Below are 26,692 nucleotides of genomic sequence, written 5' to 3' on the forward strand. Positions count from 1 at the left end.
ATTAATAAAATTACAAGAGTGTGGGGTGAAGGTATTATACCTGGTCATGGCTGGCTTCAATGGAGCTTCCGATACCTTGGAAAGTCATCTGCACAGGAGACAGTGTCAAACAGGTCATACACTCTTTGCCATTTTGTCTATCACTGTAGTGTACCTATAACAGAATAACATACGTAATCTGCTAAACACCAGGTTTGCACAAGGGAGTCATGCTAAAATACTGTCCCTTTTCAACAAGCTTGTAAGAAGAATTCCAGACATTTACATTGAATTCATCTTAAATACTAAAAAAAGCGTGTGTAAAATAGTCTAGATAGTCACATGCTGAACTGGGGCCAAATTTTCCATGATATGCCTGTTGCATAACTTTTGTAGTGCTGAGTTCTTCAGATTCTGACATCTTTCAGACTGAATTCAAGATGTTGTATCTATATAAGAATCTAGTTTCAAGTTAAAGTTTCCAACCTATGTGTCATTTTTAACAGCATATTGTAGTTTAGTTATAAAATACCCAAGTAAATCATTACGACCTCCAAAAACTTGCCAATAATAGTTCAATTTTTTCGATTGTAATTTCATTTCTAGTAAAATCCACTAACTCTTTTGACATTACTATTATGGTACATATTTCAATTAAATCAAAATTACAGATAAAATGGAGAATTCACATTCTTCTTGAGATGTCTAAACTGTCCTTTTCTAAGAGTAACTCATTCCCTACGGGCGCCAAGATGTGCACGTTGAACCTGAACTTGCATGAAATACAGAGGAAGATAGTGCTTCTACTTGAATTATTCTCTTTGTATTCAGGTTCCCTTCAGATGGTTCTTAAATCCCTTAAAGAAAGGATGGATTTTAACATGATGAAACAAAATGAAATTAAATGTTGCTAGGGTTTCATTATTAAGAACAGGTTGCCACTCCTGCTGAATTGTTGAAATATTACAGTTCTCTGCATAGCTCCTGACTTCTAGACAGGCAGATCAAGCACTTTGTTCTACCGGAGAGGTGGAATTTAGTTTATGGTGGTAATTTACATTGACTATGTGACCCCTGTCAGAATTGGAAAGAGAGATCAGCTCTGCTGGAGACAGACCTTTTATGTTAGTATCTATTTACAGCTGTATAGTTCTCAGGCAAAAGGTACATGGTAAAGCCTCATCCTGACTTTTAGGCTACAAAATAAATCTTACTATTTCTGAAGACAACTGGGAACCATATTAGGTTTACTCCTGTGGAAATGGTTTAGTGACAATATGACAATTGTAAACCATATATTAAATCCCCTGTGCCTAACTCTTCTCTGCCACAGGTGCAAATTGGGAATATTTCAACTGAAGTGAAAACCAGTGCAAAACTGGCTGAGTGAGAGGAAAACCAAGCTGGTCCTATGTTTCAGAATTATTTTACTGACAACACACCAAAACCGTTTTGCCGTGGCCAAAAGTAAGATACAGAATGCAAAAGTCTCGTACTGTGTATAGAAATACTGATTTCATTCAGCCCCTCTTAAAGCTTTCTGGATTATTCCTGTCTCTCTTCCTCTCAACCCCCACAGTATGTGCCTACTAAATTGCTTGTGGCTCTCTGCCAGAAAAGCCATACTACTTACTTAGAAACCACAAGAGGCCCCTTCACATATACAATGGTTTAACTTTGATTAATTGAAAGAGGTATGAAGGTATGAAATTTGGCTGGCAAATATAAACTGAAGTCCTTTAAATGTCAGGGACTACTGTTATGACAAAGGCTTATCAAGCTTCCAAAACTAGTTGCAAAGTAGATATTCTGCTGAGTACATGTTGTGGGAATGTGATGTGAGAAACGGGGCAGAAAAGATCAAGAGGATGACTCTGTACTGCAAATATGACATCACAAAAGGGGCAAAATCTGGTGACTGAGAAAAGCACATATGTAGAAACAGGTAAATGGCACTTTCTGAACTGTACAGCATATTTGTAGACTTATTTTTAGTCAGAATAATATGAGTATACAATTCACTAGTGTCCACTGGAATAAAGAATGACTAACAACTGAAAAAACAGGAGATATCAAGAGGAAAAACTATTTGTATTTCATGACACTACTGTCTGCAATAGCAGGTTTGACTCACATCCCCTTTAGAGTCCCACATTGAAATTGCAGTAAATTCAGAATTTTTGGTATCTTCCTAGGCTTAACTTTCCCAAGGGGATTTCATTATGCACTTTTGGCCTCTTCTCAATGTATCAAGGCCATTATTTTGTAATTTCTCAGACAACAGTTCTCTAATTATCTCTTGCTCGGCTGAAGCTCTTCACTTGAACCAAAATAAACACTTTCTATATTAATGATATGAACAGTAATATGAAAGATAAAATACTGGACTTTGAATAGGAACAAATAAAACTTTGTCCTTTCATCAAATCTCCCTAGTCTACAGATTTGTGCAGTCAGAAGAAACATTCAGGCTTCTACATTTGGCATGTGTATGTGCAATTTCCCAGTAATCCTGTTTTGTTATTTATCAGTCCAGTTGCTACATTCTCAAACTATGTTATTCCTTTCCCCTTCAAGTTTGATCTATGAACCAAAACTTGGGGCTTTTTAATTCACCTATTTGAGCAGAATGTCCAAAATAGGCACTCAGAAAGAAACAATAGTAGTTAAATAATTATCAAATAGCCCAAATAGCAGCAGATGCTTCTTGGGTTTTGGCCAGCAGCATGTTGCAAATATGTCAGTTTATATGTCCATGCTATTTATTACTGAGTGTGGGAAGAATCTGAATGTCTATAAAACTCTTTTAAGAATATAATATCCTTTAAGGCAGGGGAACATAAGAGCACAGCAAATACCTGAACCAGTATCTGTGATCAAGGAGTGATGACTGAAGGCTGGCCAAGTGCTCTGATGGTGATTATGTAGTCATTATTAAGATTCATGACGACAAAAATAATACTTTTCTAAGTTCCTCTGTGCCTTAAAGAGTTGGGAGTATTTAACTACAGCCCATCTCATCATACCTCTGTTAGGCAGGTAAGGACACTTTGTGAACAGACTTTAAATGACTCATCCAAATTCACTTGGCGCTGGCTGAACTGACTGGCAGTGCTGGGACTATAACCCATCATTAAGGCCTCTAGCCTAGCCACAACTGGTCATTTTCTCTTTCCATATGTTATGGAGGTAAAAAAACAAAAGAGTTATGAAAATAATTACTCTCTATGTCCAGGACCTAATTTCCCAGCTTCACTTTTTATAATTAAGGGACACTCACAGATTAGCTCAGTGCATTTAAGGATTAAACGGCAATGAATTTTCACTCATTAAAATTCAGAACATTTTACTTAGATAACATATAAGCAGAGATTTGATGGAAAAGAATTAGGATCTGGTTAGAAAACAGTGACCGGCATATAGATGTCTCTAGTAAGAGTTGTGCAAGTTTCTGAGCAAAATGCAAGACTCCAGCCTCAGACTATTATGAGTGATTTACACATAATTCTCCTGCAAGGTTTGTCTACACAGCACAAAACGGTGTCACCACAAGATCCTGGCAACAACTCTAAATGAGCCTGCTCATTTATTGGGAAAAGCACACAGCACTGCCAGCTTTTCTCCTGGGTAACTACATACACCTGAGATAAATCATGTAGAGCCAGCTCAAGAATCCCAAACACAGCACTCCACGGTGCTGTGCGGGCAGGGCACAAAACCTCAGTGCGTAAAACACAAAGGGCATCCCGGACATCAAAATAAAGAAACAAATTCTAGAAGTATATTTTTTCACAATGCCACAGATTTACTCACACATGTATGCTTTCATGTTCCTTGTTCACACGACATGCAAGTGTATATTCTTTTTACAGATTGCTTCAGCCAGGAAACAGCAGCATAGTATGAGTATGTATGGATGGGTACCATTCACTGGAGTGTGTATATAGAAATGTATGCGAAGGTCTGAAACCACTTGACAACTTATGTTGAAATTTGGCCCTTGTCTTCAATATTTTAAATTACTGAAGAGATGCAAATATTTTGGTGGGCATTTATAGCTACACATAAAGGAAGATACAAGATGAATCTTTACAATGTTAACAACTGAATGTGGAATGGCATAGCCAGAATTCTTAACTTTATATGTTATTTTATACAGGAAAAAGTAAACTACACAGCATAAAACTGTATAGGAAATTACATTTTAGGGTACTTCTGTCATAATGCTGCTTCAAAAGCAGGAAATTTCCCATTTCTGTCATATTTATATAAAGATGTCTCTTCAATCTACCTTGACTATAGTAACCCTCCCTACCTGCAAGTGTTCTGATAGAAACAGTAAAAAATATTTCAGGATTTATCTTGCAATAAGCTGCTTTAAAAAATTGGATCAATATGGATTTCAGATAATGGCCATAGCTAAACTGCAGAAATTATTCTCTAAATACAATGTCAAGAACAGTATAGTCTGCTGGCCTTCAGCATGCGTGTCTGAATTTGAATGTCTGTCCTCTTGCAGGGACAAGGGCTTGTGGTTTACTGAGTCACAGCTGAGGAGGGTGAGAGACCTGTTGTACTACTACTTAATCATTAAGCTTGACTATAATATACCAAACTACTGTTAGAAATGAGCTAACTGCACCAATAAGAGTCTGAGGGGAGCAAAAATAAAGGCTACTCTTTTCATACACTGCTACTTAGATGTTCACAGTTTGAAATGCAACTTCCGTCAGGAAAAACAGTTTCTTGGACATTTAATAATTTAAAAAAAATAATACAAATTACCAAAAGAAAGAAGTAATCTGTGGCACTGGAGTTCAAGTTTCCAAACTGAAAACTACTCTGAGTAAAAGCATCAGCAGGAGTCTTAGAATGCTAGACAGAAATAAACTAGGTAATAAAATGCCATTATGTTCAGCAATGCACAAATCTTCTGGATTGACAAGCCTGGACTATTTTGTTAGAACAAAGGATGGTATTCCTTTAAATCTGCCCCTTAAAGGGAGAGCACCCAATTTAGTCCTGAGTTTACAGAACAGCTTCCAAGATTTTACATAGGCTGCTTTGGATTTACAACAGCAAGAAAACCAGAATGGCCTCAGAAATCAGATGTTAAAATAGTAATTTTGACTTGGACAAGAGTCTCATGAAACAGTTTACTTCCTTTAGCATCCTGGTGAAAAGCTGTCTTTTCCACATGGGTCTTTTATCTCCCACTTTATGTTGCTCATCTACAGCTAGTCATGCCAACTATTCAAGAAAAAATGAAACAAACCTGTTTGGGCTCCAAGTCTGTTTCATGCTTATTTACTGGTGAAGAAATATTTCTGGCACAAAAATAAATTTAACATACTTGCTCATTTCAACCATTTTCTTAAAGCCAATTTTAGGAGCTTTCACCATATAGTATTCTAGTACGTGAAAGCATGAATCCTTGTATTATCCATAGAGCTTTCCTAACAAATAATAGATCCATTTTTTCAGACACAGAGCAGTATGAGAGAGATTCCAAATACCACTTTTCATTCTTACTACTTGTTTTACAATTCCTTTTTTTTTTTTTTTTTTGAGAGTAGAAAAAGAAAACAGTAAAAACAAAAAAAAATTTGGGGAAAAAATCCCATTATACAAACAAAACTTTTACAAAAAGTTGAAAAATAGACACAAAACCCAAGTCCGAGTTGAAAAAAACTATCCCAGATGAAATAATAAGACATACAATAAAAAAAAATAAAATTAAAAATCAGAAAAAAGGCATTGAATCAAACTGTTTCCTGCAATGCTGGAGTTCCTTGATGTAGTGCGATTACTAAATATAGTATTTTACTAATCTCAGCAGGGCGCTGGCTAACTGCATGCCCGTCAGATGTTTTTAACTGCCACCCCCTGTGGAACAAATCTAAGGAGCGCATGAAAAACACCCACATTTTAAAAAGCCCCCTTGCTAGATCATTAAGGAAAGATAAAGGCCTGTACATTCGGATGGGATATATAACACAATCATTGTGCCAAGAAAACATATGTTTGATTAGCGCGCCTCAGGTTCATTAATCGCTGTGTCTGCTTCACAGCAGTGGGTCCAGTTTCCACCATAGCTACTGCACCAAAGGGTAAAGACACTTGGTAGCTTAAAGACTGACAGTTCAGCAGTAAATCTTGAGCTATTCCAACATGCCTCTCTCACACAGTTTGAATAGCAGCTGTACCATAGCCTTAAATCTTCATTAAAATACAGTCCTAGGGTTTAGACTACAAAATAAACCATTACTGCACCATAAATAGGCAACAACAAGCAGACTAAAGGCATTGTCACAGGTTACTGCAGCAGTATTTCACACTCCTGACTACAGTAAGGCAGACACTTGACATCTACAAAAACCAGAAAAGTACAAATAAGACTGAAAAAAAGTATTTTATACAGTTTCCAAAGAGAATATCTAAAATATCTGCTAAATGCAAAGCAAGTCTGAGCCGAAGAAGCTTGTACGAGTTTTTTTCCCTGCTATTTAGATATCCCCTGAATTCAGAGCTCCTGTTTCAGTGATTCATGAGAACTGGAAGGTCCGGCCATACATTATGCTCAGTCAAGCAAGGGAGACCCAGCTCTGTCCTACCTCTGGATGGGATGTTTGGTTTCACAGAAGAGAAAATCAGTTGCCACCATAGCACAGAGGATAATCCGTGCAGTAAGGTGCTTATTGCTCACCTTCCTTCTGTTAAACCTTGACCCAGGTATGTATTTATAAAGACAGTGTCCCTGTGGAGCACATGCAAAGTGAGCAACTACGTTTACAATGGCTGGCATTGAGAGGTGCAAAGAGACCTGTTTGTCTGATAGGAAAGCTGATAGCAGGAGATGGGACTTTCTATTAAAAAAAAAAAAATCCCACTTACATTGAAAACTACCTGGCTACTCTGTTCACTTCCTCTATTCTATAAATAAGATATGTAGTTTTTGTCAACATCGAAGAGAGTAGCTTAATTACAGTGATTTTAAACACTGAATACAAACTTCCCCTCAAATGAATAATAAAAATATGCTAAAAATTAATAAATTAATTATTCAGAAATTAACACAATGCAAAGCCCTACAAAATAATGTAAACTATAGCTGACATGGTTTTTGCAGAAAAAACACTTGTCTGCCATACACCTATATAACAGGTAAGTACTGTGTTTCTAGAGAGAGGAGTTTTAATTAATTTTTTAATTAACAGTCAAAGGAAACATGAAAAAACTGGCAACCCTGAGATCTGTTTTCATCACATGGCCTAGAAAGTAGGAGGGAGGTGAGATGGTGTGTTTTGCTAATAACATACCCAGAGGATGAGCATGGTACGGAGAATTAGTGGAGGAGCCTGTGGCTTGGGTATCAACCTGAACAACCGATGACATGAGAGAGGAACTTGGTTAGTTTGGAAAGAGCAAAGTGCTTGGGTTTAAAATAACTTTCTAGCAACAGCATGAATGGAAATATGTTCTCAGGAACACTCTTTTTCAGGATGAAGGTTGTCACTGAAGTGAAGAGTGAAGCAAACATTAATGATTCTCTGTTTACAAACCACGTGTGAAAGCCCCAAACGCTGCGTTAATGAAGGGAGAACAGGATCACTGTGAAACTGTGAAGAGAAAATCAGCTGCCTGAATTGGCTAAGAAATCTGATGCTGGTACAGACACTGATGTTGTGCACTAACTTAGAAATAGGGCAGTATGCATAAAGAACCATCCTTCTTTAATTAAAACAAGAAACAACCATTTCACTTCCGAAAATCACCCGGCTTCGTTGTGCTCTCAGTTTTGAATGTGATTGAAGGAGATGATAGTCAAATAAGCCTTCTCTGAAAGCCTCAGCTTCAGTCACAGAGAGGGGAATAAACTGTAACTTGTCTCTTTTCTCCTTCTTCACCTTTTCTTGTTGCTTCTCTTTTTAAGGGTTTTTCTTGAGAGCTGAATTCCCTTACTATAATTAAAACTAAACCCCAGTCTGCTATGAATTCACCACTGCACCTTCACATTTTTGCCAACTGAAACTTCCAGTCTTTCAAAGTTTGGGCTCTATTCCAAGCCAAGGTCCGTAGCTAAGTTATCAAGTCACATTAGGATTTACTGAGAAAGATTTTGGCAGAGAATGCAGCCCGGTGTGTTTAGTGCTGGCTGCAGTATTTTGAGAGATCCTGATAGCTTTTAAACTTTCTCATACATAAATCCCCTAGATTCTAAAACTGGCTATCAAAATATAACTCGCATTTTTTCCACAGACCAAGTTACATGCAGGGATATGTGGGAGGATTTCAAATGATTATTTGCAAGATGCCAAGCAGACAAGTTAAAATGTTACCAAGGTGACATCCACACCACACCTGAGGACCCCCACACCACCATTAGCCAATTATTCTCTGTTTACTTTGTTTCCTTTCAGAAATTGAAACAAAAAAGAGGCACCTGGATGTTTCTAGAGACAAGAAGAGCAAAACTTTCAGCAGTGCTTGAATAAAGGGCTTGAAAGAGGGAGAGAGGCAACGACGGCCAGAATAGAAGAAAGCTGTTTAGACAGAATTCTGGCCAGAAGCCAGGTAGTTGGAGATCTTGTGCTAGATTTGCATTTGTTTTCCTAATTCTGCATACTCATGAGTCAATTCAGAAACACTCTTCCTGAAGCAAATACTACCTCCTGCAGCATGCTCTGTGAACAAAAATGCTACGTTTCCCTATTGCATACCTTTCATTATGGAAACTCATATGAGAATGATTTTTATAGTTATTTTTTTGCAGAATGCTACCACCATTTTGACTTCCTTTAAGGAAGGATAGGATATATGAATGAGATGGTCTGTAGTCCACAGAATCATTTCTGAAATAAATGGAAACTATAAAATCACTTCTTGGAGATCTACCTTGGGTCACTGCCATCAACTGTGGTACTGCCTACCTTCCCTCAGAAGTTAGGTGATTAAGAAAACCCTATAAACCAGAATGCAATGAAGTCCAGGTGCTTTGGTTTTTACATGAGGCTCTCTCTGAAGACCAGCTCTTGCTATCATCTTGTTCTGTTTTATCTCTCCCTCTATTTCACATTCCCAACATATTTTCTTTCCTTTGGCTAGTCATGTATAAATCAAGGTTTGGAGACCTAGAAGTCCTTTCCTACATAACACAGCCATTTGATGTCCAGTTAATTTTCAGTAGCAGGACACCTGCAAGTTTCTGAGAGCCAGGTAAGGACTTTCAACTATCGGGTAGCCTGGAGTTGTGCAAATCAGAGATGTCCCTAAAATTGTCAATAAAATCCTGCCTGACTTGCTGGCATTCTTGGAGAAAACTTTTCTCCCTTTAAATACAATGAAAAATAGTAGTTGTCTTGAATAAATGGGGAAGTTTTGTAGGAAATAACCTGATAAAAAGGTGTAAGTTTTCTTCCAAGCACAATGACTGTAAGTTCACATGGATAAAAGGAGCTTTCCTATTTCCTGACTTCTGCCCAGTGGCACACAGCTGTGAAGATGTTACCGAAGCATAAAAAGCTGTACCAGTTTTGACTGGGATGGAGCTACTTTGCTTCATAGCAGCTTGTTTAGTGCTATGTTTTGGCTTTGTGGCCAAAACAGTGTGTGGATAACACACCGATACTTTAGCTATTGCTGAGCAGTGCTCACGCAGCATCAAGGGCTTTTCTGCTTCTCACACCACCCCACCAGCAAGAGGGCTGGGAATGGGTAAGAAGTTGGAAAGGGACACAGCCGGGACAGCTGACCCCAACTGAGCAAAGGGATATCCCACACCATATGGCATCACACTCAGTGTATAAAGCTGGGGGAACAAGGAGGGAGGGTGGGGGGTTTTTGGAGTGATGGTGTTTGTCTTCACAAGTCATTGTTAGGTGTGACGCAGCCCGGCTTTCCTGGGGATGGCTGAACACCTGTCTGCCCACGGGAAGTGATGAATGGTTTGTTTTGCTTTACTTGCATGTGTGGCTTTTGCTTTTCTTATTAAACAGTCTATATCTCAACCCACGAGTTTTTGCACTTTTACCCTTCTGGTTGTTCTCCCTCATCCCACTGGAGGGGAGTAAGAGAGCAGCTGCATGGAGCCAAGTTGCCCACCAGGGTAAACCTGTAACAGTCCCTTCTGGCACCTAGTGTGGGGCACAAGGGGTTAGAGGTAACAACTGATTTGATCAGAGTATGCTATAACAAATTTATATCTGTTTAGCTATTAATTGTCAGGCTTCTGTGTTTGCCATGGGGCTTGCTTGCCTGGATGTAGATTAGTAACTAGTGCTCATAAGTGACTGCTTTTTGCTTCTGCTGTTTCCTGTTCTCCTTATCATCCTATTCTGCTCTGCCTGGTAACATACGGATGACAGGAATGGGGTGGCAGATGGCCAGGGCACTGCTGCCATTCCTGAGCTGGACAGGCCAGAACTCAAGTTCACAGGACTGTGGCTGTGGCTAAATTCATGATGGTACAACCAAAACCATACATGGCCATGGAGAAGTCTATACTAGAGCAGGTACTCCCCTGAAGGGAGAGTGGCCTATGGATATTGTCATCCTGGAGCAGCTACATCCCTAAAGGATGGTGGTCTGTAGACAAGTCCACACTGCCCCACATGGACCGTGGGCCTGTGTGTAATCCCAAGCTGGAGGAGGGACAAGGGGAGGAATTCATTGCAATGTTAAACCCTATGGTCTGGTCCAAAGGGATGAGGGCTGAACACTGTAGTGGAAATACCTTTGAATTGCTGTAACCCAAGATCTGGCATGTTATTGGAATTACTACAGCAGGAACCCTTGGTTGCTAGCCAGGCCAGGAGCAAAGGGAGGAGTTCGCTGCAAATGCTATTGTTATGTTCTATTGTTAAACCCTATAACCTGGCCTGAAGGAACCAGAGGTGGAGACTGCCACAGGAATACCTTTAAACTGTTGTAAGGCGGGATGTGAGTTGCATGCTATGGAAACTAGCACAGCAGGAACCATCTGAACCAACGGAGGACAAGCCTCACAAGATGTGACAGTCCAGCAGCGACCCAGCCTGAGCTGTCTTTGGTGCCCAGTAACTCCACACATCACACCACCTCTCCTGTCCTGAGTGATAAGCATAACAGATTGAATACACATGGACTAAATGGGATCAATGGAAATTTTGTGGCCTTTTAAAGGCGTAATCCACAAACTAAGGGAATGATATCTGTGTATATATCCCAGGATGGGAAAGAGGAGGTGGCTAATGAGGGACAATCTGTTGGATAACATGGGACCTGAGCACAATGTCAATAGTATGGAATAAAGGGTGGAGATTACACTGTTTTTGTCTGGGATGGAGCTAATTTGCTTCATAAAAGCATGTATGGTGCTAAGTTTTGGATTTGTGACCAAAACACTGGTGATAACATACTGGTATTTTAGCTGTTGCTGACCAGGGTTTGCACAGCATCAAGGCCTTTTCTGCTCCTCACCCCACCCCATCAGTGAGCAGTCTGGGGGTGCACAAGGAGCTGGGAGGGGATAAGGCCAGGACAGCTCACCCCAACTGACCAAAGGGATATCCCACTCCTATGACATCCTGCTCAGTGATAAAAACTGGGGAGAGGATGAGGGGGGACATTCAGCATTATGGCATCTGCGTTCCCAAGTCACCGTCACACATGATGGAGCCCTGCTTTCAGGAGATGGCTGAACATCTGCCTGCCCACAGGAAATGGTGAATGAATTCCTTGTTTTTTGCTTTGCTTGCACACACAGCTTTTGTCTTCATCTCAACTCCTGAGTTTTATCTCTCATGCCCTTCTGATTCTTTCCCTCATCCCACCAGGGGAGAGAGTGAGCAGCTGTGTGGGGCTTAAGCTGCACACCAGAGTTAACCCACAACAAAAGCCTACAGTAATCAGAACATCAAGCAATAGTTTGGTAATTGGTGAAAGTGCAAACTTCCCATTAGAAAAAAACCCCACAGTTTTCAGAAGACACAGAAACTGAGATAATGGAGGCTTTGTCAACCATTTCTAAAGGTGTTTATACTCCCTGTGGGTAAGAGACAAACATTGCTGTTGAGATTATTGTACTGGCCATTGAGCATGGCACAGTACAAGCACACAGGAGATAATACCCTTCTGCCAAAGGCCAGGTTTCAATACTTTTGGTGAAGACAGAGCACAGCATCATTCCACACATTTTACAAAAGCTGATCTGACCAATGAGCAGGAACAATGCTAGTACACCTGACTAAGACTTCAGGCACCAGGACAGGAAACAAAAGTCCAATTCCACTGCTTGTTTTACAGAAGCAAGTATTGATAATATATGGCAGCATAGTCACCCTCAAGCTACTTGAAGGGGGTTAAAGAGTAGTTATCATATTAATCATTATCTTTTAAAATATAAATTAATTAATTCCCACTACCCTTTGGAGTGTCAACACTAAAGCAAATCAGCTGATCAGTTCCCTCTGGGCCTGACTGTACACTGCTATTTTCAAATCATTTCACTAATATTTGCAGCTGGTCAATCCTGCTGGGAAAGACATCTCCAACGACTCTGGGGGTGTGGGGAAGGAAGGGGCTAGATGTACAGTTACATACACAGAATTATAGGGGATCTTGACTCCAAATGTGGGCTAAGAAATATTTTCTTTAACAGTCTTATTTCAAAAGCATTCTCTAACACAATCCTGCAAACATCTTTACTTTTTAATATCCTAATTTTCCCTGATTTTTGGAGATAGTATCTTCAAAGAACCATTTATCTAAAAACATTTTGCTGACGTAGTTTTCAAATCTGTTTTACATTAATGATGCCAAAAAGCCTGATGCTGCAATTTCAAAAGCTTCCTTTAATTATTATTTGGGTTTTCTAATTTGAACAAGTGAGGAGACTTTTCTGTTCTCCAGCATCAGTCCATTTTCCAGGATTCCAGTGCCAAGCTGGCAGTGGCCACAAACTGTGTCCACAGCCAACACATTCAAGGACTGAACAGTATTATCTGGATTTACATTCTTGTTTTTAGCACTTGCTGCACTTTCTCTCATTGACTTTATCTGGAGATTTGCTTAAACATACCTTTTGATTCATTCATCTGCAGGGAGCTTTGAAAATACACTCTCTCTGGCAACTAACACTATAACTACAACTATGTTCATTGTAATAGATTCAGTGCATAAACCCCTTCCCTACAAAAAAACAATAAATAGACCAAGTTTGAAAAACAGTATGTAGGGTGGCCCAACTTACAAGTGAACTGGAGGTTAGCTACCTAATCTGCACAGGTGTTTATAAAAGTCCCAAGCAGCTTCTACCCTTTCAGATGATTTTACAGCTTTAAATGACTTCCTATCAACATCCATAGGGCCTGTGTCAATTTTGAAAATGGTATTTAGGTGCTTTTTAAAATCTGACCTGCTCAGATTAATCATCAATCATGCAGAGATCAGACCAAAGCTCTTTCCTTGAAACCCAACTGAGGGTTGAATTTCCCTGAAATTCTCCTCACACGCATACCTCAGTAGTGAGATCCAAGCACTCCTACACTGATTTCCAAATCCAACCTCCACAAAGTGTTTTGTTTTGTTTAAGGCCACTGTTAGGGAAAGGTTTGAGTTCAGTGTCAACCCTCATACAAGTGTAGAAATTTAATTTCAGTCTAGTCCTGCCAACAATTCAAACCCATGCACTGGAATGTATGAGCCACAAGTAAACCTGACTCTAGAGCATCCAGCAGGACCTCTCCTGTGTGTGCAATCATTCAGAAACGTGTGCCACAGGGGAAAGGAGAAACATTTAGGAATGCCACACAATAAAACATTTAAGTATATCCATGTATAAAATGGAACAGTTAACCAGTAAATGTGGAGGGGAAAAGAAAATCGTGTAACCATTGCAATCGAAGGAGAACATCACATAGAAACTATATCCTGTGAGAGGTTTTGTTATGGAGCCACCACGGAGGAAAAGTTAAGACCTCCAAGCCCTGCCAATGTAGCAAGCCAAATATGCCTACAGCCACGCATTGAGACTGACTGTGGGCACTCAGTCATGGCTTTTTACATTTTTTATGATCTTTGCTACATGGAAATTCAGTGGAATTTCCTACTGGACTACCTGTAACTTGTGTTTTGCTTCAGTAAAAACTGAAGGCTCAAGTTACACATGTATAAACAGCTTCTCTAAATGTTTCCATTTAAATAAATTCTCTGAATAATTTACTGAACTTAAATGGTCAGCAGAAAAAGCTGTAACTTTCCTAGTCTGGTTACAAAACAATGGCCAAAATACCACGTAGTCACTTAAAAATAACAGTTTTACCAAAGCTGAATTTTCCTTTAAACCATTTCCAGGCAAAGTCTGCAAAACAATTAACGAGGTAGATATTCATAAATACGAAGCAAGCGCTCAAATGCTTTATTCAGAGTTTGTAAAGGCTTGCTTGAAGAATTCATGTTTAATTATCACTGGTAATTTGAAGCCCGAGCTTTGAAAGTATCCAAGCTAAACACCTGCTCTTCAGTGACACTGAGCTGCTGCTTATCAATTACAAATATCTTTTGAATAATAAGCCATAAAAAATAAAAATGCAATTTTTTACTACTTAACTATACATTGGTCCCAATAACTTGATATTAAGGGCTTACAATAGGATATGGCTGAGATCATACACAAACCCCTTAGAAGAATTTATGTTAAATAAATGCGTTCTAAAGACATGTCCCCTGCAGCTAAAGCAGTTCAAGAAAACCATTCAAATAAGCAAATAACATTGTTTACATTTACAAATGAAACATCATATGAGTATTTATTGATTTTTTTAAAAAATTCAAAAAATACATTGTAACAGAACAGAATGTATACGTTCTTCAATGAAAGACAAAACTATGGTTATCATCTGGACCAGAATACAAATACATGCTAACAATTTAAAAATCATTTTGGGTCATTCAGGAAACATGAAACAAGCTAGCTGTTTGGAAGTGCAGTAGTCTTCTCCTTTAGTAAATATGCCTGAGAAAGTTAACCTGTAAAGAAATCAGCTTTTAAACTCTTAAACACAAAGAGCTTTCTAGGCTGAAATGGTGAAGAGACCTGTGATATGCACCTGACAGGCCACTGAGCCATTTCCCACAGAGATTCTGTTCACTGCCCCACCTCAGCTCAGCCACCCAGCAGCGGCAGAATTTCACATCAATACCAGGCTTATTTAAGTGAGGTGTTAAAAAGCATGCTAAGATGATGTAAAACCATTAGTTACATACACAGCGGATAGATGTTAATCAAGATTCTGTACCAAATTCCTTGCTTTGTATTAGGGCCAAGTAAAAAGTAGTAGTCTAGTTCGTGGATGAAAAGGATTATATTTTTTGGCTCAAAGTAAGACCCTTTAAAAACAGTTTCTACAAAAGCATCTAGAATCAAAGCATGAAAAAAACCAGGACAAACACAACTAATCATTTTACAGTAACCACATACTGTAGGCAAGTAGGAACCAAAACAGTAACATAAATTGTGCATTGGTTCTATGAAAATAAAGCATTACTAGGAGACACAAGCAATCTGACAAGATGTGAAAGTGAGCAGTGGAAACTTCATGGATTGAATTTCTTTCCATCAGAATTAATCTCTTTCTACTGCAGGCAGGTAACAAATGGAACTCAGGAAAACTGAATTCCTATTAGCAGCTTAACTCTACTACAGTGAGGCTGAGGCTGTTACTGTTTCTTTCATAAAGAGACATTCAAACAAATGAAGCAAAAATGACATTTCAAAAATGAAGACCAAAAGAAAGCTGAATGTATATTTTAGACAAAAACAGTGTTAGGTCAATTCCACAACTGGTGATATCTGATGTAAGCAAAGGTAATTTAACTATGCTGCTTATACCAACAGAACATCTCACACTATTTCTTGAATTCTAGCAGCCTCTTTTAAGTCACTTATAACAACTGCGTATTTTATAAATTACATGGGCTGTGATGAAAAAACTCATTATCAGGCATGAAAAAGAAACCTCCCATTTTTAGAATTTAGTTACATGATCAAATTCATATGCTAAAGCATACGAAAACAACTCTTCAAATGAAGCAAATTCACAATTCTAAAAAGGGAAAAAACTCCAGACAATACAAAAACTCAAAAGGAAATCTATGACAGGAAATATTTCTACATATACCTCTGATGGTTGAACCTCTGATGGTTCAACACTGTAAAATGAGCCACTATCCATATACACATGTAATTTTGCATGTAATGGGATAGGGAAGAGGCTTCCTTTTCCTAACTTCCACCACAGAAATGACTGGATGTACTACAGAGGCTGCCACTGTACCATGAAATGTAGGGTATTTGGCATTGCTGGATACAGGTTATCAGTGTTCAAGGACTCATGTGCTGACCCAGTGTGGTTCATCTTACATTCTCTAGTATTGACTGTGATGGCAAAAACATTCTGCATTGCTCTGACACCAGCTTGGCTTCTAGGCTGCACCTTCTGAACAGAACACCATTCTCAGGTGTCCTGGTTCCAGCCAGGAAAGGGTTAACTTTTGCAGTAGCCAGGAGGAGGCATGGCTAGGACCAGGAGGTTATTTTATAACACCTCACATCACTGCCAGGGGCAGGGGGAAGGGAGTCTCTTCTGGGGAGAAAAGGGTCCCTCCTGGTCAAGTTGTGTGGTGGGGAGAGTGGTTGGATATTGTCTATTGGTGGGGGGTTTCTGTGTGAATCCTTTGTTTCTTGAAGTCTCTGTCATTAGTATTGTTCATTTTCTCATCTCACTGCTGTTTCCAATAAGTTGTTCTCATCTCAACTTGTGATCTTTGCCTTTTGTGCCTCCAATTTTCCTCTCCATCCCATTTCAGGATGGGAGGAGGGGGAGGGAGCAGCAAGTGAGTGGCATGTGGTTTGGAGAGTTTCAGTGGGAGCACTAAATTGGGGAGTACCATTCCTAAATCACGACAGCCTTATTTGGCACCCAGTGTGTGGCACAAAGGGTTGAGATAACAACAGATGTGTCCAGAGCAGCTTGGAAATAAATTCAATCTAAGGATTTGTTGCATTAACTCCAGAGCTGCTGGTCACAATCTGTTCACGTGTTTGTGGTACCTAACCCTGTATTCCCATATCCCCCTATATTCTCATATGTAGTCCTTGTGATGTTCTTTTTCACAGCAGGGAGAGGGATTGCGATTGCTTTGTTGCTGTACTGTGGGATATCAGTTTATGACTGATCAAGGGCAATGAGGGTGATTTCGGATGTGTATTCAGTGCTGCTCACCTACCTTTACTTTGGGCACTATCTTTGGAAGTCTATTAATAATTATACTGAGTCTGTGGGAGGAACAGGGGAGGACGATTTTCCCCAGCCTCTCACCTCCTTCTCTTCCTTCAGCTGTTTCAACAGCTTTTGAGAATTTTTAATTTCCCTTGGATGTTAAGGAAAGCATGTTCTTGTTGCTAAGTCTCACTGGTCTCCTCAGTCCACACCATGTTTAGAGTCAAGAAAGAGGTTTGTAGGAAGTTCATTCAGAGATCTGCCCCAAGGGTGGATAATCATGAGTGGCATGAAACGTGGCAAAAACAGACCAGGTTTTTTTAAAATTCTCTGCTCCGATGGTTTGAAATTTCATCCCTGAACAACTAAACGACCCTGTTAAAGTGACAGAATAATTGCAAGGAGCATGCCGTGACAACTCCAGAGAGGGGCAACTCACTGCAGTGTGCTGGGCCCTGGCTACTCTTTACTGGATGCAGTTCAATACTTGACAGCACCCTCAGGGGAAAGAGGAGGAAAACAGACCTACAACCACTGTGGCCTGATTTGCAGTTGAACTAGAGGAACAACTTGTGCCAGTAGTAGTTGTCCCTATACAGAGAAAAGAAATCCAAGACCAGATCAGCTCACTTAGTGAGGGATAAAGAGGAAGTAGAGCCCTCACAACAGGAGGAAGAGGGAGGGCCAGAGATAATCACCCAGTCCTTATTCCCAGGTGTATTGGGTTTGCACGGCCTGGTTTTTGGTAGGGTGGCTTCTGTGAGAAGCTGCCAGAAGCTTCCTCCATGTCCAGCAGAGCCAATCCCTGACAGCTCCAAAGATGGATGTGATGCTGGACCAATTAGAAATGGTGGTAATGCCTCTGAAATAACATATTTAAGAAGAAAGATAAACAAAAAGTTGTGGAGTAGTTGAAATTGTGGCTGAAGAAGGGCGGAGTAAGAACATGTACAAAGAACAGCTCTGCAGACACCAAGGTCAGTGCAGAAGGAGGGGGAGGAGGTGCTCCAGGCACCAGAGCTGAGATTCCTCTGCAGCCCGTGGTGCAGACCATGGTGAGGCAGCTGTGTCCCTGCAGCCCATGGAGATCCACAGGGATGCAGAGATCCACCTGCAACCTGTGGAGGAGCCCCACACCGGAGCAGGTGGGTGCCTGTGAGGAGGCTGTGATGCTGTGGGAGACCCATGGAAAGATGGGCCCTGCTCCTATACTGGAGGAGCCTGTCCTTAAAGGACTGCACTCAGTGGAAGAGTGACCCATGCTGCAGCAGTTTTGGGAGGACTGTTGCCCATGGGATGGACTGATGCTGGAGAAGTTCCTGGAGAACTATCTCCTGTGGGAGTGACCCCACAGTGCAGCAGAGGAACAATTCCTCTCCCTGGAGCAGGAGAAACCACAGGTGATGAACAGACCGTAAATCCCATTCCATGCCTCCCTGTGCTGTTGATGGGAAGGAGAAAGGAAGGTGTTTTTAAGGACCTTATTTTATTTCTCATTATCCTGCTCTGGTTTTTTTAGTAATAAATTCAGTGCATATCTTTAAGTTGGTATGCGTTGGGGATTACCTGTTTTGCCTGTAATGGTATTTGATGAGCGATATCTCCTGGTCCTTACCTCAACCCATGAACCCTTCTTCATATTTTCTCTCCCCCGTCCAGCTGCAGAGGAGAGTGAGAGAGCGGCTTTGGTGGGTGCCTGGCACCACTACACCAGGTTGATGCCATGAAGATTTTTGCCTTTTCTTTTATACCCGTTATACCTTTTTACAGCTTCTGTATTCCTAGTGCTTTTTGCCTACATTCTTGGACTTGTTTGTCAAGCTAAGAGACTAAACATTTTAGAAGCTTCGTAGCCAGGGGTCAGTGTGCCCCAGACCCCAAGGTCCTCTCCAGAACACATTCTGTAAACCAAGATAGAACCAGCCAGGGGAAGGTTCCTTGGGGAGGGGGGGCTCACTTGAACCTCTCATTGGGGAATCTTTGATAGATATGCTAATTAGTAAAGCCTATAATGTTATACCCAATGTTGGGGGGGATGAACACAACACATGAGAGGAGAGACACAGAGACACAGGGAAAGACTCGGTGGGGTACATCTTGATGCATATGACCTGGACATGTACACCTAAGGATCCTTAAAAATAAATACCAAGGTAAAATCCCTTTTCCCCTTCTAACCGTGTATGCCTCTTGATTTTAAGACCAGGAAAAGGCATCAAGGTGAGCTGCGAGATGTACAAGAATATGTCAGCCACCAGCCAGGAGAGCCCCATGTGACCTGGCTGCTCCTATGGTGGAACATGGTGTCTCACAATATGAAACTAGACGGTAGTGAAGCCAAGCAACTGGGATCTCTCTTTCAGGATGCGGGTATTGACAAGGGGATTAGGAAGAGGACAGAAACTCTCAGCCTCTGGAAGTGACTCTTGCCAAGCAGAGGGAAGGGTATTCTCACAAGGATGATCTAATAGTGCATCCAAGCAGGTGGAATGCCATGGAGAAAGGTATCCTGTACCTGAGAGCATTAGCTGTGCTGGAGGTAATCTGTAGGGATTCAAATAAAGAGTAGTCCTCTGTAGATCTAGATGAGGTCTAGTGTACACAGTCCATGTGGTGGAAGTTTGTGCAGAGCATGCCATCATCATATGTCAGCCCTTTGACATTGATGTCAATGAAAGAAGGAGAACAGTGTTTCAGGTAACTACCTAACTCTGGCATATAAAAATCATGTTTTTTCCTCCCTATCAACTTGCACCTTGACTGTGGAAAGACTGTCCAAGACTGCAGACAGATTTGAAAGACTCAAGCAAACTAGAGAAAAAACGTCCCATGGCCCACCACTACAGACCAGAGCCCTTGCTATTGGGAGCAAGCACCCCCCTGCTCGAGAGAGTGTGGGTACACACCACAAGGTAACCTGTGGTTTCACCTGCATGACCACAGAGAGGACATGAGGAAGTGGAATGGAAAACCCACCTGTGCCCTAGCAGCATGGGTACATGAGTTGAGAGGAAGAATAACCACCACAGGAAATCCTTCAAGGATAAATGCCACTCCAGTTTCCAGTGGGTAAGTCCTCACTCAGAATAGGAGGGCTGATGTTACTTCCAATTCTCTTGAAGGATCATCAGTTCATACTTACAAGTGAGCAACAAATACCATGACCAGAACTGGAGGGGTCCTGCCTCCAGCAAGGTGGAGGAAAGGGACAATCAGATCTCTTGGACTGTGTGGATCTGATGCCTTGGCACACCAGACCCACAGGAGTTTAAGGCACAATGTACTCTGATGTCATCAAGATACGTATGGGCAGAATCCATGTCTGTTTCTGGGGTGGCAGGGGGATCCCAACAGCTGACTGTACTGGAAGATGTACTGTACTGACTGGGTATTGTGAGAGACTGGAGGAGATCACTTGCTCAAAACACTTTGGGAGTGTGGGGAAAGGGGCTGGTTGGGCCTTGCCCTTGTGAGGCAATGCCCTGCTCCACACACCCCATCCACTAGAGCCTGTATCCCAGCCCCAAAGTGGCTGCTAATCACTGGCACAGGGGAGGCAACGCTCCTCGTCCCATCTCTGAAGACCCTAACCTAGCTCCTCAGTGGCTGGCAGACCAGAAGTCTCACCGGGAGAAAGGGCCCAGGAAAGCCTAAGGGTACTTAAGCCAGGACACAAGGCAAGTACATGTCTTGACTTTCCCTTGGATTTTATATCAATTGGAAGACTGCTGGAACCCAGCGGTAGCTGTATTAGTTCTTTTCTGTATATTTTCTCTCTTTCTCTTTTTCTCTTTCTTCTCCTTCTTCTAATGCCTTCTTGAAGTTTGAGTAACTTAAACTTGGAGAGGTTGGAGTTTGCTAAATTGAATGGGCTTAGAGTTTGCTAAGTTAAGGCCTTGCAAAATGTTTTATGTTGATTGAATGTTGCTTTAAACTTTTGCCAAAGTTCTCTGATTTTCTGAAGTTTGCCAGTAAAGTTTTTGTTGTTTTGAGCTCTTGGGAATATCTTGTTGGTACTTCTCCCTTCCATCTAATTCAGGGTACATAAAAAACCTGTAAGCTCTTTTAAAAGAAGACTCATTGAGTGAGTTTGTGGGGTTTTACAGGAATGAATGGCAAATCCTCCCCCATTGTGACTGGCTCAGAAGCCTTGTGCATCCTTGCCATGGACTACCTCAGGAGTGGGTATTTCAAGGACCCAAAAGGACATGCAGTACCCCTGGAACCAACTGCCCAGTGGTGGATGCACAGTCCCACCATTTGCCATGGACTGATCCAGACTGCACTGGAGAAGAGTGAGGCTTCAGAACTCTTGCAGTATATTGATGACATCATTGTGTGGGGCAACACAGCAGAGGAAGATTTTGAGAAAGGGGAGAAGATAATTCAAATCCTTCTGAAGGCTGGTTTTGCCATAAAGCAAAGTAAGGTCAAGGGACCTACCAGGAAATCCAGGCTTTAGGAGTAAAATGGTAAGATGGACGTCATCAGATTCCAATGGACATGGCCAACAAAATAGCATCTATGTCCCTACCAACCAGCAAGAAGGAAACACAGGCTTTTCCTAGGAGTTGTGGGCTTTTGGAGAATGCATATTCCAGAGCTCAGTCAGATTGTAAACCCTCTCTATCTTGTGATGCAGAAGATGAATTATTTTAAGTGAGGTGAACCACAAGCTTCTGAACAAATTAAAGAGATTGTTCATGCAGTAGCCCTTGGGTCAGTCAGGACAGGACAAGATGTGAAAACTGTGCTCTACATTGCAGCTGGGGAGAATGGTCCTTCCTGGAGTCTCTGCCAAAAAGTACCAGGGGGTACTTGAAGATGACTCCTGGGGTTCTGGAGTTGGGGATAAAAAGGATCCAAGGCCTGCTACACAACAACTGAAAAAGGGATACTGGCATCTTGTGAAAGGGTTCAAACTGCTTCAGAAGTGATTGGCACTGAAGCACAGCTTCTTCTGGCACCCTGACTGCCAGTGCTGGCCTGTATGTGCCAAGAGAAAGTCTCTTCCATACATCATGCCACTAAGGCTACATAGAGTGAGCAGACTGCACTGATCATACAGCAAGCTTGAATAGGAAACCCAATAGCTCAGGCATCTTGGAAGTCACCATGAACTAGCCCAAAGGTGAAAATTTTGTATTATCATCAGAAGAGGAGGAAGAAAAGGTGATGTGCTGAGGAGGCCCCACCATATAATCAGCTATCAGAAATGAAAAGCGGTACACTCTCTTCACTGACAGATCCCTGCTGTATTGTAGGGATACACTGAAAATGGAAACCCGCCCTATGGACTCCTACATGGCTAGTCACAGAAGCTGAGGGAAAAGGTGGATCAAGACAGGTTGCAGAGCTGAAAGACATCTAGCTGGCTTTTGATATCACTGAACAAGAGAAATGCCCAGTGCTCTGCCTCTGGACTGAGTCACGGATGGTGGCAAATGCTCTAGGGGGGGGGCTGGATCAATGGAGAAAGGCCAACTGGCAGCACAGAGGTAAACCCATCTGGGCTGCTGAATTGTGGCAAGACATCACTGCTTGGGTAGAGAAGTTGACTGTAAAAGTATGTAATGTAGATGCACACATATCCAAGAGTCAGGCCACTGAAGAATACCACAATGGACAGGCAGATTGGGCTGCCATGATTCAAGTGTCTCAGGTGGATCTGTACTGGCAACATAAGGGTAAATTATTTCTGGTTCAGTGGGTTTCATCCCCCATGATGCCTCAGGTCATCGGGGAAGAGATGCAACACATAGATGGGCTCATGATTGAGGGGTGGACTTAAGCATGGACACTATCTTCCAGGTTATTCCATAACTGTGAAACATGCTGCAATCAAGCAGGCCAAGATGGTAAAGCCCCTGTGGTATGGAGATTAATGGTCAAAATATGGGGAGGCCTGGCAGATTGATTAGAACACTCCCCCAAACCCACCAAAGTAAGCACTCTGTGCTTACAGTGGTAGAAAAAACCACTGTAAGTCCCTCTGGTGCATATGAGGAATGTGTTTGGGAAGACAGCTTGGATTAGTCCTGCCTCAAGAAAAGGCAAACCCATCCACGGAATTGTTTTTGCTCAAGGACATTTGGTGGGTAATGCAGAGGGACAGGGAAATGCCATGTGTACCTCCAGGGGTTTCAGTTTTTGGGTGAGAACAGTCTATAGTGTTGAATTGTATAATACTGGTTGCTGAATGACACTGTCACTGTATGCTGTAAGTACGATGGGCAATGAGTATGGACTGCTCCAGATGTACCAGTAGTGAGCTCCTGATGCAGCCTGCAACCAGCTGACAGCACACCAGCCCTCCTGCCCTGGAAGACATCTAGGACGGATAGAACCCACAGTCATAGACTTAATGAACTCAACAGATACCTTGGAGGAACCGCCATTGACTATGGAAATGATACCTGTGCTTGTATATACATATATATAGTGGAAGGTGTAGAACATGGGCATGCTATAGATGGTATAGAATAAGGGGTGGCTAGTGTCCTGTTTCTGGCCAGGACAGGGATAATTTTTGCAATAGCCAGGAGGGGCCATGGCTAGGACCTGGATGTTATTCTACACTGCCAGATGTCATTGCCGGGTTTGGGGGAGGGAGTCTCTTCCAGTCGAATAAGTGTGGCAGAGGGAGTGGTCAGGTATTGGATGTTCTCGGAGGGTTTCCATGGGAATTGTTCATTTCTTCTATCCTCTGTCATTAGCACTGTTGCTGTTACTGTTTGTTTTCTTATCTCATTGCTGTTTCCAGTAAATCATTCTTATCGCAACCCATGATATTTACCTTTTATGCCTCCAATTCTCCCCTCCAGCCTGCCACGAGGGGAGGGGGGAGAGGGAAGAGGAGAGTGAGTGAGTGGCATATGGTTTGGAGAGTGTCAGTGGGAGCACTAAATAGAGTACCATTCCTAAACCACAACACTGGGTTACATTTAAGAGGTACAGGGCAGGAAGCAAAAAAATTACTTTAATGACCTGGCCTAGAAGACAAATGCAAAGGTAAGGTGGTGCATCGGTACCTTCTGATCAGAGTTCAAGGGAGAAACCAAGAGGTGAAGACACTCAAAGAAGTGAAAGTAAAAAGCATAATTTAAGCCTATAATTCTTTAAGGAGAAGAGACAAAGGAGAGAAAGATGGGCTGCAGTAAGATGAATGTAAGGAAGGAACAAAAAAGAGAAGGAAGGACACATATATTGGTGGAAAGTTGTATCTCCTGGACCCAGAAACTGCCTCAGACACCAGCTAATTTTACAAGATAAGTTACATGCATGCCCACATTCAAGAGGGCAAGAGTGAAACCTTGATGGCAACACTACGATTCTGGCTGAAGAGCTTCATTTTCCCCCTCCCATACCTGAAAGCCTTGAATCCTTGCCAAATATTCCAGCTGTTTTGAAGGCTGCACTGTAGTACAGGGGGAAGCAGGAGATATTCCTTTTAGACCTATGGCTTCGGCAGTTGGGGACGTTCCATTCATGAGAAGTTCCCTGGCAATTGTAGCCGTGCTATTTGTTGTAGGAGATATGCTGAAGAAAGAGCTAGAAGTCTGGCTCATTTCTTTGGATGACAAATAGCTTACAGTGGTACCAGGGGCTGATTTGTTGCGGCTTGCTTCCATCTCTTGGTATACATCAGGAGAGAGATGGAGTATTCCCTTTGGTGCTGAAAATAAAACCAAAGATCATTCTCATTACTTCAGAATGGGGCTGTAGACATGTAGACAATTTTCATTATCATATTTTACAATGAAAAACAAAGTAAGAATTTAGAAGCAGTACAGGTTTTTTTTTACAGTAACTGTAAATGAAGTAATGTAATTTATTTAGAAACAAAGCAGATCTGAAGTGCCCCTCCTCTTCCTCTTCCCCAACTCTTTTTAAAATAGTACAAACCTTAACTTTAAAACTGTAGCTAGCATAGAATACACAACATGAACAAATAATATTTGAAAACCTACAAACCATGAAGAAGATGTTACTTCAAAATAATAGCACAATCATTATTTCCCTATATTCTTCTGCCTCCTATCTGACACAATAATTTAGGCTGTTTTTTCACAAATAATTGAAACTAGTCTGTATCAGCACTGTTGCCACCAGAAGTAGTTTAGTTTTTCTCCCACCTACAGCTGGTGGGATAAAAAACTCTCCAGCTCCTCTATTGCCAGCACCAGCACCTGTAGGACCATGTAGGGATGTTCATGAGAATGAGTTGTTAGAGCCAAAGGAAGGGTAGTGTGGTTTCTTGCAGTAGCAGCACTGCCTCAAGCACTGGTTTAAAGCGTTTCCTGAATTACAAGGGCAGCCTGTGGTTAAAAAATCTTGAACTGCCCTGAAGCCAGTGTTACTATGCTAATGACTCTGATGTGACTGACTGCTCTGCAGTGAAGAGGAATTTATTTATTTATTTAGCTGCATACCCTATAGTTTTCATCCTATAGCTTCAAATAGCTACTTGCCTTCAAGAATGTTTACACTGAAAAAGTAAAGCATGTGTGTGTCCTACTTAATATCAATAGGAGTTAAGGTAAACATTAAAAAGAGCTAAATTTATTTATGTGAATTACTTTTAAATATTTCCAGTGACATATAAATTAGGGATAATGTGTCTACATTTAAAAATCTTTGATACATTTTTAGAAAATATCTCAACCCTAAACCTCCTTGGAAACAGAAGTACATACTCAATCAGTTTTGCTGATAATCCCGTGCATGGAAATGTGCAGAATTAAGTCTGAAGTTTGCTAGTTTTCTTACACAATGAAGCATTTTTGGAAACACAAGTAACCAGCTGGCTGATACAAGAGGAAAACCTTTTTCTTATTATTAATACATCAGAAAATGAGCTTGAAATGTGTAATCTCATATTAAGAACATACTTTAATCTTCTAGCATACAATATGAGTGAACCTGAGCCATATGGCATTTCATTCTAGGGATAATAAACCTGTTTGTTAACTGATTTAGTAACCCCAAGAGAAATCAAAGGGTTCAATGCTTAATTCATTTGCTGTACATATTAAATTAATCTCAGAATGTAGAATAAATTCAAAGAAGAGGAGGAAATTAATTTCCAGTACCTAGGAAAGATTCCTCTAATCCTAGAAGTGCAAGTAGTACTTTTAAATAAAATGTCTACCACAAAGAGAAGACTCAAAAAATATTACCTGTAATTAATATCCTCATTTTCAACTACACGGTGAAAATGGAACTTCCTCACTGCCAACTCAGCAAACTGCTTACAGGTGAATCTTTTAATTGATTTACTCATACATTTGGCTTTTAAATTCATATTGCTTTCAGAAATCTGGAACGTTTGCTTATATCATTCACAAAGACACATCTGTTATTCACCTGATTGCTCTCCCCACCTACCTCCGTAGGGCTGGGGAGTCTGGTTGGATCATGAACATTCAGGCTGCTTTTACCTAGCTTAGAACTGG

The 26,692-nt window shown here is 41.1% G+C and overlaps 1 protein-coding gene across 8 annotated transcripts in view; it reads right to left on the bottom strand.

The window, feature by feature from the left end:
- Positions 1-26,692, bottom strand: part of STAU2 (staufen double-stranded RNA binding protein 2) — a 172,019-nt gene that overhangs the window by 60,679 nt on the left and 84,648 nt on the right. For 5 of the 8 annotated variants that reach the window (XM_032127585.1, XM_032127595.1, XM_032127606.1 and 2 more), the window contains 2 exons: positions 24,605-24,912; positions 41-154 (listed from right to left, as the gene is read on the bottom strand). In XM_032127585.1, coding sequence (XP_031983476.1) covers positions 41-154; positions 24,605-24,912 — 422 coding nt within the window. Of the gene's footprint in view, positions 1-40; positions 155-14,732; positions 14,986-18,276; positions 18,679-24,604; positions 24,913-26,692 lie in introns of those variants that run through there. The other 3 variants (XM_032127641.1, XM_032127631.1, XM_032127622.1) reach the window with 3 other exon arrangements.

Source organism: Corvus moneduloides, chromosome 1 (assembly GCF_009650955.1).
Source record: "Corvus moneduloides isolate bCorMon1 chromosome 1, bCorMon1.pri, whole genome shotgun sequence".
NCBI lineage: Eukaryota > Metazoa > Chordata > Aves > Passeriformes > Corvidae > Corvus > Corvus moneduloides.